The following is an 11,380-nucleotide window of genomic DNA, read 5'->3' as shown; positions in this document are numbered from 1 at the left end:
AATAGTTTGGAAGAACAAAAGGAGAAAAGCGATACCTTTTTTTTTTTTTCTTATGAGGTTAGGGGATTTATTTTTAATTGCACTTCACTATGAATTAAACGCTAGAGTGCTTTCTCAGAATGTTTTGGGGATATGGTAATAGCCTTTCTACCCTATGCACCACTAGGAGGAACACACATAGGGCATTAAATTGGAGAAAAAGAGTACATTGAAAAACATGGAGAGGCTGCTAACAGGTGGCTGGGGCACAGGCTCCGTTCATTCCTACCGTTCCTTGTTGATAAAAGTGTGGAGCCAGTTCCAACAGCCAGGCCGATTCAATGGCAGTCACATCTCTCATGTAATACTTGGAGGTCTGTATAACTTCGTTATAGATAACCCTGAAATGAGAAAGACACATGAGCTAATTTCACCCTCTTGTGATGACAGTCAGGATCCACAGTTAGACATGCTGTTTCCTTTAACAGGTTCTACTCCATGTGCCAGACACTGTGCTAAACACATGCATTTATGTCACTCACCAAAGCCTCAAGACCTAAGTGCTGGGTAATGGTGTGTCCATTTTTCAGATGAGACTCTAAATCCTAAATGACTTCTAGGACATCTCAGTTATCCGCGAAGGACCTTTCTGGATCCTGCATCTGCATTTACAGAACTCTGAACTGAGCCTAATGACTTTATTAGAAAATGCAGAAATAGAGGCAAAGGCTTGCCTGATTCTGAAAGAGGCTGGGAACTGACTGTAAAGAGACACAAAGAATTTCTAAAATGATAAAAACATTGTATAACTTATGTGGGTCCAGGTTACATGTATACACATTTGTCAAAACTCATCTTGCATTGTAAATAAATTATACCTTTATTTAAGGAAAAAAATGTTTCTGAGGCTCAGGTAATAGACAACCAAAGAGCCAAGAGCATAATATCCAGTCCCCAGATTTTAGGTGTGCATATGAGTAGATACTAGTTTCCGAAACATCCCAAGTGCTGATTCAGGGCTTCCTGCGTAACTATAAACACACCAGCCACACTGCGGTTCCCTACTCCTCAAAAACCAGTAAATGAATCTCAGCTGACGAAAGGAAAAGGAGGACCCCTACAAAGAGGCCGTGATGGGGAGCCCTTTCTTTGCCACCTGAACGGAATGGCGCTGCTTCAGGCTGGCTCTATTTCCCCAACCTTTCTTTGCCCTTCAGAGCTCCTTAGGAATGAAGCAAGAAAAAGAAAAGCCTTTCTCTTTTAAGCAACTCCCAGATTTAACCACCCAAAAGTCAGCAAAAAAAGGATCTAAAACTGAGGTTTTGCATCTCTCTTGATTTAAAAAAGTAATTTTTTTTTAAAGGCTGGGTCTCACTCTGTCACCCAGGCTGGAGTGTAGTGGTACAATCATGGCTCACTGAAGCCTCAACCTCCTGGGCTCAAGTGATCCTCCTGTCTCAGTCTCCTGAGCAGCTAGTACTGCAGCCATGTGCCACCATGCCTGGCTAATTTTTTTTTTTTTTTTGAGAGTTGAGGTCTGGCTATGGTGCCCAGGCTGGTACTGAACTCCCGACCTCAAGCAATCCTCTGGCCTCAGCCTCCCAAAGTGCTGAAATTACAGGTGTGGGCACTCTTCAAATTCTCCTGCACACGTGAGTGTGCATATCCTGGCCACATTAGTGTAGTCACTGGGTAACATTTCTAAACCCAGAACTGACCAAGGTGCTCTCAACCTAAGAAACTTCTAGGTCTGCACTGGCTACAGGATAAATCTGATTCCTTGGTCTAGGGAAACAGAACTCAAACTTTACTGCCCAACAGAAACATCTGGAGGGCTTGTTAAAATGGAGTCCTGGGCCCTAGTCCAGTTTCTGACTGAATGGAACTTGGCATGGCCTGAGAAGCTGCATTTCATACAAGTTTCCAGGTGATACTGATGCTGGGCTGGAGACCATACTTTGAAAGCTGCAGTTCTAGGGTACAAAGTGTTTGACCACAGACCTTCTTGCCTTCAAATCTACCGCTATCTTCTCTCTCCCTCTCTTCACACACGCCCCACCCTTTTTCCCAGGGCCTCTCCATCTTCCAACTGGAGAAGGACAAATTGTTGTTGTCTTTAAAATTTCCAACCTGGGCAGGGTACAGTGGCTCATGCCTGTGATCCCAGCACTCTGGGAGGCCAAGGCAGGCGGATCACCTGAGGTCAGGAGTTTGAGACCAGCCTGGTCAACATGGCAAAACCCTGTCTCTACTAAAAATACAAAAATTAGTTGGGCGTGGTGACACACACCTGTAATCCCAGCTGCTCAGGAGGCTGAGGCAGGAGAATCACTTGAGCCCCGGAAGTGGAGGTTGAAGTGAGCCAAGATTACACCACTGTACTCCAGCCTGGGCAACAGAGTGCGACTGTCTCAAAAAAGCAAAATCTAATCCATGGTTGATCAGTACTTTTAATCAATATTTTTTATTGGTAAAATACAATATAAATGAATTCTAGAAAAATGAAATTGTAAACAAGAAAATGTTAAGTCCCCAATTTTATTGTTAAATTGGACAAACCTAAACTATTGGAATGCCATAAAGATGTCTAAAGACAAACCTAAACTTAACCATTGAAATGCTATAAAGATGACTCTAGACTTCTGTGCTTACCTCTTTCTTCCCAGGCAGTGTTACAGAGCAGCACCATTTCACAGGCCACCCATACTAATGATTCCCCATTTTCCAAACGCAAGAGGCTCCTTTATGTTCCATGGCTCTGCCCCTGCTACTTCTCTACATGGAATGCCCTCTGGGTCCTTTCTGCCTGAACACTCTTGTTTCCAGGTTCAGATGAATGTTATCTCCTCCATGAAGCCTTTCCTGATTCTCACTGGCACATGATGTGCCAAGCCCAGCACTTCATCCACGCCACTAGTAAAGCCCTTCCCCCAAGGTAGCTGACTCTGTGTCTGTCTCTATGTCAAAACTGTGGGCTGGGGCCGGGTGCGGTCGCTCACACCTGTAATCCCAGCACTTGGGGAGGCCGAGGTGGGTGGATCACCTGAGGTCAGGAGTTGGAGACCAGCCTGGCCAACACAGTGAAACCCCATCTCTACTAAAAATACAAAAATTAGCCAGGTGTGATTGCACATATCTATAGTCTCAGTTACTCAGGTGGCTGAGGCAGGAGAATCACTTGAACCTGGGAGGCAGAGGTTGCAGTGAGCCAAGACAGCACCACTGCACTCCAGTCTGAGCAACAGAATGAAACTCTGTCTCAAAAAACAAAAAAAAAAAAAAAAAAAACCGTGAACTGGGATCCCAATTCATCTCTGCATAGCTGTGCCTCGTGCAGGGCTAAGCATCTAGTCAGTGGGTGAAAATGAACGTTTGCTTAGTGGATGAGTGAGTAGACAAATATCACTGTTTGCTTAAGGAGATCTTTGCTAGAGCAGAAATCCTTTTTTTTTTTTTTTTTTTTTTTTTTTTTTGACATGGAGTCTTGCTCTGTCACCCAGGCTAGAGTGCAGTGGTGTGATCTTGGCTCACTGCAACCTCTGCCTCCCAGGTTCAAGCGATTCTCCTGCCTCAGCCTCCCGAGCAGCTGGGATTACAGGTGTGCCCATCACGACCGGCTAATTTTGTATTTGTAGTAGAGATGACGTTTCACTATGTTGGCCAGGCTGGTCTTAAACTCCTGACCTCAGGTGATCTGCCCGCATTGGCCTCCCAAAGTGCTGGGATTACAGGCATGAGCCACCACGACTGGCCCAGAGGGAAATTCTAGAGGCAATGTCAAGAAACATGTACAGGAGAAAACCAAGAACATGGCCCTGCTCAAAGCAGGCACAGGCTAAGCAGCAGGACATGCTTACCAGCGAGGCNTTTTTTTTTTTGACATGGAGTCTTGCTCTGTCACCCAGGCTAGAGTGCAGTGGTGTGATCTTGGCTCACTGCAACCTCTGCCTCCCAGGTTCAAGCGATTCTCCTGCCTCAGCCTCCCGAGCAGCTGGGATTACAGGTGTGCCCATCACGACCGGCTAATTTTGTATTTGTAGTAGAGATGACGTTTCACTATGTTGGCCAGGCTGGTCTTAAACTCCTGACCTCAGGTGATCTGCCCGCATTGGCCTCCCAAAGTGCTGGGATTACAGGCATGAGCCACCACGACTGGCCCAGAGGGAAATTCTAGAGGCAATGTCAAGAAACATGTACAGGAGAAAACCAAGAACATGGCCCTGCTCAAAGCAGGCACAGGCTAAGCAGCAGGACATGCTTACCAGCGAGGCGGTTTCTCTGCATAGAGGACTGACGCAGGGTGTATGTGCAGCTCATGGTCATCACGGATGGTCCTTGGAACATAGAAGAATTTTGTCTGAAGCACATTTTAAATACTTATAGCAAGACTTTCCCACAGATATTTTTAATATTACCAAAAAAAGCATGCAGACTGAACTTGTCACAAGCAAAACAATTATCTCCATCTTCTCTTATAACCTTTCTCGATCCCTCCCCGGCTGCCACCCCAGAAGTCAACAATAAACCATGTGGAAAAGAGAAGAGGAGAAAAGCAACATCTGGACACTTAGAGAAAACATTTAGGAATAAAATGCTCTGCCTATGTTTATGTGTATCTTCTGCAGGTGCTCTTTCAAAACAATTTCCTTTGGAATGGAAATAATACATGTGATTTCTTCTATAATCTAAAAAGCAAAGTTAAATACTAAAGATAATGACTATAGGGGGACGTAATGATAATGAAAAAAGAAAGCTCACAGCCGGGCGCGGTGGCTCATTACTGTAATCCCAGCACTTTGGGAGGCCAAGGTGGGCAGATCACCTGAGGTCGGGAGTTCAAGACCAGCCTGGCCAACATGGAGAAACCCTGTCTCTACTAAAAATACAAAATTAGCTGGGTGTGGTGGCATATGCCTGTAATACCAGCTACTCGGGAGGCTGAGGCAGGAGAATCACTTGAAGCTGGGAGGCAAAGGCTGCAATGAGCTGAGATCACCCCATTGCACTCTAGCCTGGGCAATAAGAGCAAAACTCCATCTCAAAAAAAAAAAAGAAAGCTCAATACTGGACTATTAATTTCTCTGAAATAGTACTTCCAATTCCAACTCAGTAGAATGATCTGTTTCTTGGGGGAAGCGCTTCAAGTGCTGTGAGAGCACCTCGTCGGCGCTGTAATAAAGCCAGTGTCCTGGGGTCCTGGGCTGTCCTACCAGGTGGTGGTGAGCTGATCAACACTAAATGTTGTCTCAAAGGAATGACTAGCCTGGAACCTCTTAGGTAGCCCACATTGTTGCTGAGGACACTGATAAAAGGATTTTCTAAACACTAGTCGAAATTGCTAACTCTCCAGGAGAGTGGGAGCAATCAAGATGACAAGCTGGCAGCACTCCTTGGGAAGATCTTGGGCCACTGCGGGGGTCACCTCCACACGGACGAGCTGCCTCAAATACAGACAACTCAGGGTGGGGAGGTGAGCTCATACAATGGGCAACTGAATCATGATACTGACAGGCTACAACATGCCTGGAGTAACAAAGAGAACAGACTAGAGATCAATGTAAAGTGCTATCCTGCAGTTCAAACAGTCAGCTACTGGGATACTAAACGGAGCAGATCCGGCTGCCAAAATTAAAAAAGGCTCAGTGCAATTCTGGACTCATTAACAGGACAAGAGATTCCAGGACAAGGAATCTCTTGGCTGACCTCAAGATAACAGGGCAGTAATATTTTCTGAGGGAAAAAAAATTAATGACAAAATAACACATAGGAAGAAGAGCTGGGGAGAAATTCTTTGGAGTGTGCTCTTATTAAAGAACAGAAAATGATAATAGCTATACTTTAAACAGGCTACAGTGAGGTTATGAAACTAAAATGAGCCAAAAGACAGACTAAAAGTAACAATTCAAAGCACTGGAATGATTAGTCTGGAGAAAGGAAAGCGAAGCTATGCTGAGTTTTCACTGCATTTGAACATACTAAAGACCATTAGGAAGGCATCAATGATCAGTGGTTTTCTGTGCCTAGAAAACGGAACTGGCAGAATCAGGTTATGTAGCAGGAGGCACACCAAGCACATGAGAAACACCTGGCTACCTCCAAAGACACCAGACGTGGCCACACTGTACCAGGGTGGGTGGGGACTTCAGTCCTGCAGATCTCTGAAGACATAATAAACTAGCCAACTGTAAAAGTAACTTATCTGGGAAAGATTACTTTTAATGGTTTCTTCAGGTCATGTTATTCTATCATTAGAATTGAATTATTACCAGCCTCAAGATGTAAAATTGTCATCCTTCTAAAACATACAACATATAGATGAGCTGAACGTGTGAGAATCATTTTTAGAAAGTCAAGATATTTTGCTTAAAGCTATGTTGCTAACCTCAACTCAGTTTTGGAAGGAGATATGGTAGAAATTAAAAATAATTATGTAACTACTATCTCTGCACAGCTTTCTGTGGGGTCTGGGTCATTTGTAAGACTGTTCCTTTAACAAATGACTTCACAAAGTATCGTGTTACCTATAAGCTCCAGTAGAATGAAACCTCGCTGCATTGGCGAAGAAGCCGGAGACAATGCACCTCAGAACCGGATCCGGATCACCTACACAGGCAACCAACAGACAGGCGGGTGAGACCCTTGCCTGCCCTATGCTCCGTGTGCTCTAAGGCACAGGATTCACTCCCAGCACCACCCCAGGCTGCTTCAAGCCACCTCAAAACCCTCTCCCGAACTGGCTCCAGCCCTGCCCTTCTGGCACTAAGGAGGTCCCACTCCCCACAACCACTGCTAAGAACTATGCTGGTCTGCTCCTTGAACCTGGGACCCCTCCAACCTCCCTGAAGCCACACATGGCTGGACCATGGCTGGGCACTAGAACCTAAGAGTGCTGCTCTGCAGGCTGGTCAGTGACCTCAGAACTCCTTTGTAAGAGAGTGTGATATGGCAGTGATGCTCTTTCTATAAAACACAAACTGGAAATACTACACAACGTGACTTCTGTGGTTGTGAGCTAGTGTTTGAAAATGGAAGTAATTCTTCAATTTTTTCAAATGTTCTATTTTAACTGTTGTTTCTATTGCTACAGCTAACATCTTCCATGAATAAAGCTTCCCCACTATTAGATGATGTCCATGGGATACATTCCAAATTGTTGTGCAAAAGGCTAATGTTATTTTTATGGTTAATGACATACCATATCTCATCAATTTTAAGACTCCCTCTTTTTCTAACTTTAATTCACTGAAATTAGGATAGCATTTTACAATTATAACTGGCAGCATTTTTTTTCCCTTGGTGACACATAAAATGATGTTTCTTACACATGATGGTATCTTAGATCCAATGGAATATAGCATGTTGGTAAGTAAGTTCCCTAACGGTGGTACTATTTCCAAAGCCATCAACAATATATAAAAATGGCAGTTTCACTGCATTCTTACTAGCAATGTTTTGGCAAAAAGGGTTACCTTCTTTTATGTTACATTTATTTGATTACTATTGGTATATTTCTTCTTTTGTGAATTTTTTGTTCTAATCCTTAGCCCATTTATCAACCCGAAAATTGTTTTTTCCTAAATATATTAAATAATTCTATAATAAAGTTTTTAATTTTTATCTCATGACTGCTGAAAGTATCTTTCACTAATTGCTTTCTATTTTTTAACACTTAGATGTTTTAAATTTGCATGTAATTTATTTAGTCTTCATGATTTTCTGTATTGTTCCTAAGCACTAAGTTGATAATAAATCTCAAATCTACATGTATAACCATGATCTAATCCGATGCCCATAAGAAATTTCCTATTGTCCATAAGAAATTTCCATGTAAAATATGCACTCTAATCAGGGGTGATACCACTTCCAAAGGGGTGAAAACTGGTTCTTGGAGGCAGGGGAAGGGAAGTATCTTAGATACTACAATGGCCTGTGGCCCTCCAAAGCTCAATCTTAACCCTACAAAATCTTATTCCTTAGTATTTAAGTATTTAATTTCTCAGGCTGGGTAGAATTTAAATTTAACTTTTCTCCTGGGCAGGGGTCTGATAATGAAACACAGGTGAAGACCACCAATTGCTAAAGTAAGGCTGTCATCTACCTGCTGGGTGACAGGCATTTGACCAGCTGCTCTCCAATTGGGTGCTCCTTGTAAGCTTCCTGTTTCTATCAATAACTCCAACATGGCTCAGTGGCCCAGGTTTCAACTCTTCCCTCTCTTGTGAGCGTATTCACCCATCAAATATTCTCTGTGCGTCTAATACACTCCTCACTCCAAGCACTTGTCTCCAGTCCTCCGTCCCTAGAGTGCTCTTTGCCACCATTTTCTAATTCAACCAGACCCCACAGCGTGACTGGACTCCCACCACACCTCAAGGAAGCTGCAGGACTTCCCAAGCCAGCCCTCTCTGGATTCCTTCTTCCTGGCATTCCTTCCACATTTTCCAGCACATCTTCTATGATTACTAAAGTATCTACTACTTTAACTTCTAAGAGGACTGATAATCTTAGTACTTTGTCTATTCGTATGAATCTCTCCTTTCATTGCACTGTTCCCTTAGAGTAAAGGCCAAGACTCAGTCATTGTTTAATCACTTACTCTTAGTATAAAGACAAAATAAGACTAAAATGGAACCACCTGGGCTCAAGTTCTGACTCCACCATACCCTCACTGTGTTACTTCAGCAAGTTATATTTTACCTCTTAGCCATGCTTTTCTCACCTATAAGATGGGGAAAAGAGCACACATTTCACAGCGCTGTTGTGAGCGTTAAATTAATAAACACATGGAACACTCAGAGCGCTGCCTGGCCACTTATAAGCACTCAGGAAATGTTACCAAGTACTAATGGTGCTGAGGATGTGGCTGAGTACCTGGCACACAGTAGGCTTTCAAGCTGACTGCTGAGGCAGGTGTGTCACTTCCTTAAAAGCATAGACTTCTGAACCACATACAGGTCTGGCTCTCCTCCTTACCAGCTGCATTGTCCCGAATTTAATCTAACTTCTCCCTAGGATCTTATGACTAATTGTAAAATGAGGATAATATTGCCAACACCTCACAGAGTGGGAGATTGAGCAAGAGAATATTTGGATAATTTCCCTGCCACAGTGTAACCTACCATGTCCCTGATTAACAGTAGTCACTGTCACTGCTAGAGGCCACAGACTATGTCTTACATAGTACTTTTCTGTCTTACCCTTAGTGACTGCATAGGCTAAACACCTAGCACTTGCTCTAATAACACTTGTCATTGAAAATAAAATTTAATTTTTATGTAATAGCTACTAATATCATCAACCAAAAAGTAATTTTTCTTGCAAAGGCTACATGGGAAAATCAATGACAGGATGTGCTGATGTGACTGTTAATGATTCTTAAGTATTGTCATGGGCTATGAAATTCCCTTAGTAAGAATGCCCATCAGAAAGAAAAATGGACCTCCTTGGAAAAAATATGTAACTTGACCTTTAGATTTTCATAGATGCAGGCAACTCAAAATATAAAACCCAGTGTTGTTACAGAGTACGCCACGCTGCCTCGCACCAGCCCAGCATGAAAACTTTAGGAAGACAACTCAACAGAATGAAGCAAGGGAAGTCACCAGCTGGGGCAGTTTCTTCTCACCTTCACTAGACTTCTTGGGCACTTGAAACTTGACAAGAAGCTTTTTCAATTGTTCTCTTACAGTCGCAGCTCTGACAAGACCCTTGTAATTCAGGAAATGTTCCTGACACCATTGAGAGTTCTTATTGTGCTACAGAACAACCCAGAAAGAGGGAGTTAGAAAACAGACGTGTTCTCGACTAAGTCTATGTTGTAAAGATCATTCTTCTCTCTTCCCCCATGTGCTGTTCAATGGCATGAGATCTAAAGATTGGAACTGGCCCTTTTTTGCCCCATCTCTCAAAACAGATGTTAACAACCTTGCACACATCTGACTGCTCTGCAACCTCACTCTTTGCAGTAAAGGGCAAATGAGAACTTAATGACACGTAGAGATGGTTTCGATCTTAAATACCTTCATAAGATGTAAACTATCAGAAAGAACCACTTCTCCATGTGGTTCTTTGTAAATCAATTTTTCTTCTTTGGCATGCTTGAATTTATCACTTTATTACACTAGAAGCCAACAATATGACACTTGCCAATGTAGAAATAATTTACAAATTACTATTATTTGTCCCCAAAGCATGATTTTTCTATCAATAGTATTCAATTTTTTCTGTATTCATAAGTATGATCATTATGTCTTAGAGTAAATTATTGCTGTGGAAATGTACCTCTGAAATTATATTGTAAGTTAAAGTGCTTTTAAAAAGAAAATGTAATTAAAGATATTCCAAGAAGGCAACCATAGAATAATACAATGTAGACCTATACCCACTTTCTACTGGTAGAGAAAGCTTCAGATTGCAGATGATACATTGTGCCTGCACAAATGAATTTTAACTGATTTAAGCCATAAGTCTCAATAAGAAGTGAATTTCTTTTTTCTGAAAATGTTTCACCAACTGAATCATCTCCTAAAATCACTGGTAAACAAAATTTAGTATTTCTTCATTCTAAAAGAGTATTTAAGAAATGAATATTAAAATCTGAAATACTATACCCTTTCTTTTATGTAAGGTTTCTTTTTTTATCATTTTCATCACCTTTATTAATAATTTTTTATGAGAACTTTAAGCTGTATTATTTGCTTAGTTTTAAAGAATAGTAACAATAAAAAATTAACATCACTTATAGCTAAATACGGGTGGGATATGTGAATATGCACAGATCTCAACTAAATGTCTTCTCATGGCATCTGGCATAGCTTTGAAGAGTCAACCCAGGACTACAAGTTGCTCTCAGAAAATGTAACAGAACTTCCTATTCAAATGTTGCCTTTCTGTCTACTACACGGTGGATATGAGATGACGTGAGGCTGGGCCACTGGCCTGCCACTAGTGTACCGTATCTCCAAGCAAGGAAAGCAGTGAATGATTCCCATGTTCTTCTCAGCAATACAGCACCACACACTCAGGCAGAAAGCCCAACCCACCAGTTAGTACTGGCAATAAATCTAAAAGGAAAATCAAGGGCTCTCTTGGCCATTCCTTTACGAACTGAACTTCTGGGATCCTCCTTCCTAGATCACCTCCAGAGGGTGGTGTGTTGAGGTGGCACTTTGAGCAGTTGTGCTTACTTTGATAAATGCTTCATATACATTGAGCATAGTAAGGTGGTCGCCCTCCTCCACAGCAAATTTACGGTGCACTCGAATCTGGAAAGAATAAAACAACATTCAGAATTTGACTCTTGGCTGGGTGTGGTGGCTCATGCCTGTAATCCCAGCATTTGGGGAGGCTAAGGTGGGAAGATTGCTTGAGCCCAGGAGTTTGAGACCAGCCTGGGCAACAT

At 42.4% G+C, this 11,380-nt stretch overlaps 1 protein-coding gene across 3 annotated transcripts in view; it reads right to left on the bottom strand.

Moving 5' to 3' along the window:
* Positions 1 to 11,380, bottom strand: part of DHX35 (DEAH-box helicase 35) — an 83,638-nt gene that overhangs the window by 8,315 nt on the left and 63,943 nt on the right. For all 3 annotated transcript variants that reach the window (XR_001882740.1, XM_017859119.1, XM_017859118.1), the window contains 5 exons: positions 11,166 to 11,243; positions 9,605 to 9,734; positions 6,501 to 6,582; positions 4,242 to 4,313; positions 269 to 380 (listed from right to left, as the gene is read on the bottom strand). Coding sequence is in view for 2 of the 3 variants with exons in the window: in XM_017859119.1 (XP_017714608.1) it covers positions 269 to 380; positions 4,242 to 4,313; positions 6,501 to 6,582; positions 9,605 to 9,734; positions 11,166 to 11,243 (474 nt within the window). In the remaining variant the exon portion in view is untranslated. The remainder of the gene's footprint in view (positions 1 to 268; positions 381 to 4,241; positions 4,314 to 6,500; positions 6,583 to 9,604; positions 9,735 to 11,165; positions 11,244 to 11,380) is intronic.

The sequence above is a fragment of the Rhinopithecus bieti genome, unplaced genomic scaffold (genome assembly GCF_001698545.2).
Source record: "Rhinopithecus bieti isolate Rb0 unplaced genomic scaffold, ASM169854v2 scaffold_38981, whole genome shotgun sequence".
Taxonomy (NCBI): Eukaryota; Metazoa; Chordata; class Mammalia; order Primates; family Cercopithecidae; genus Rhinopithecus; species Rhinopithecus bieti.
The sequence above is the reverse complement of the archived record's forward strand: the minus strand, read 5'-3'. Positions and strand labels throughout refer to the sequence as shown.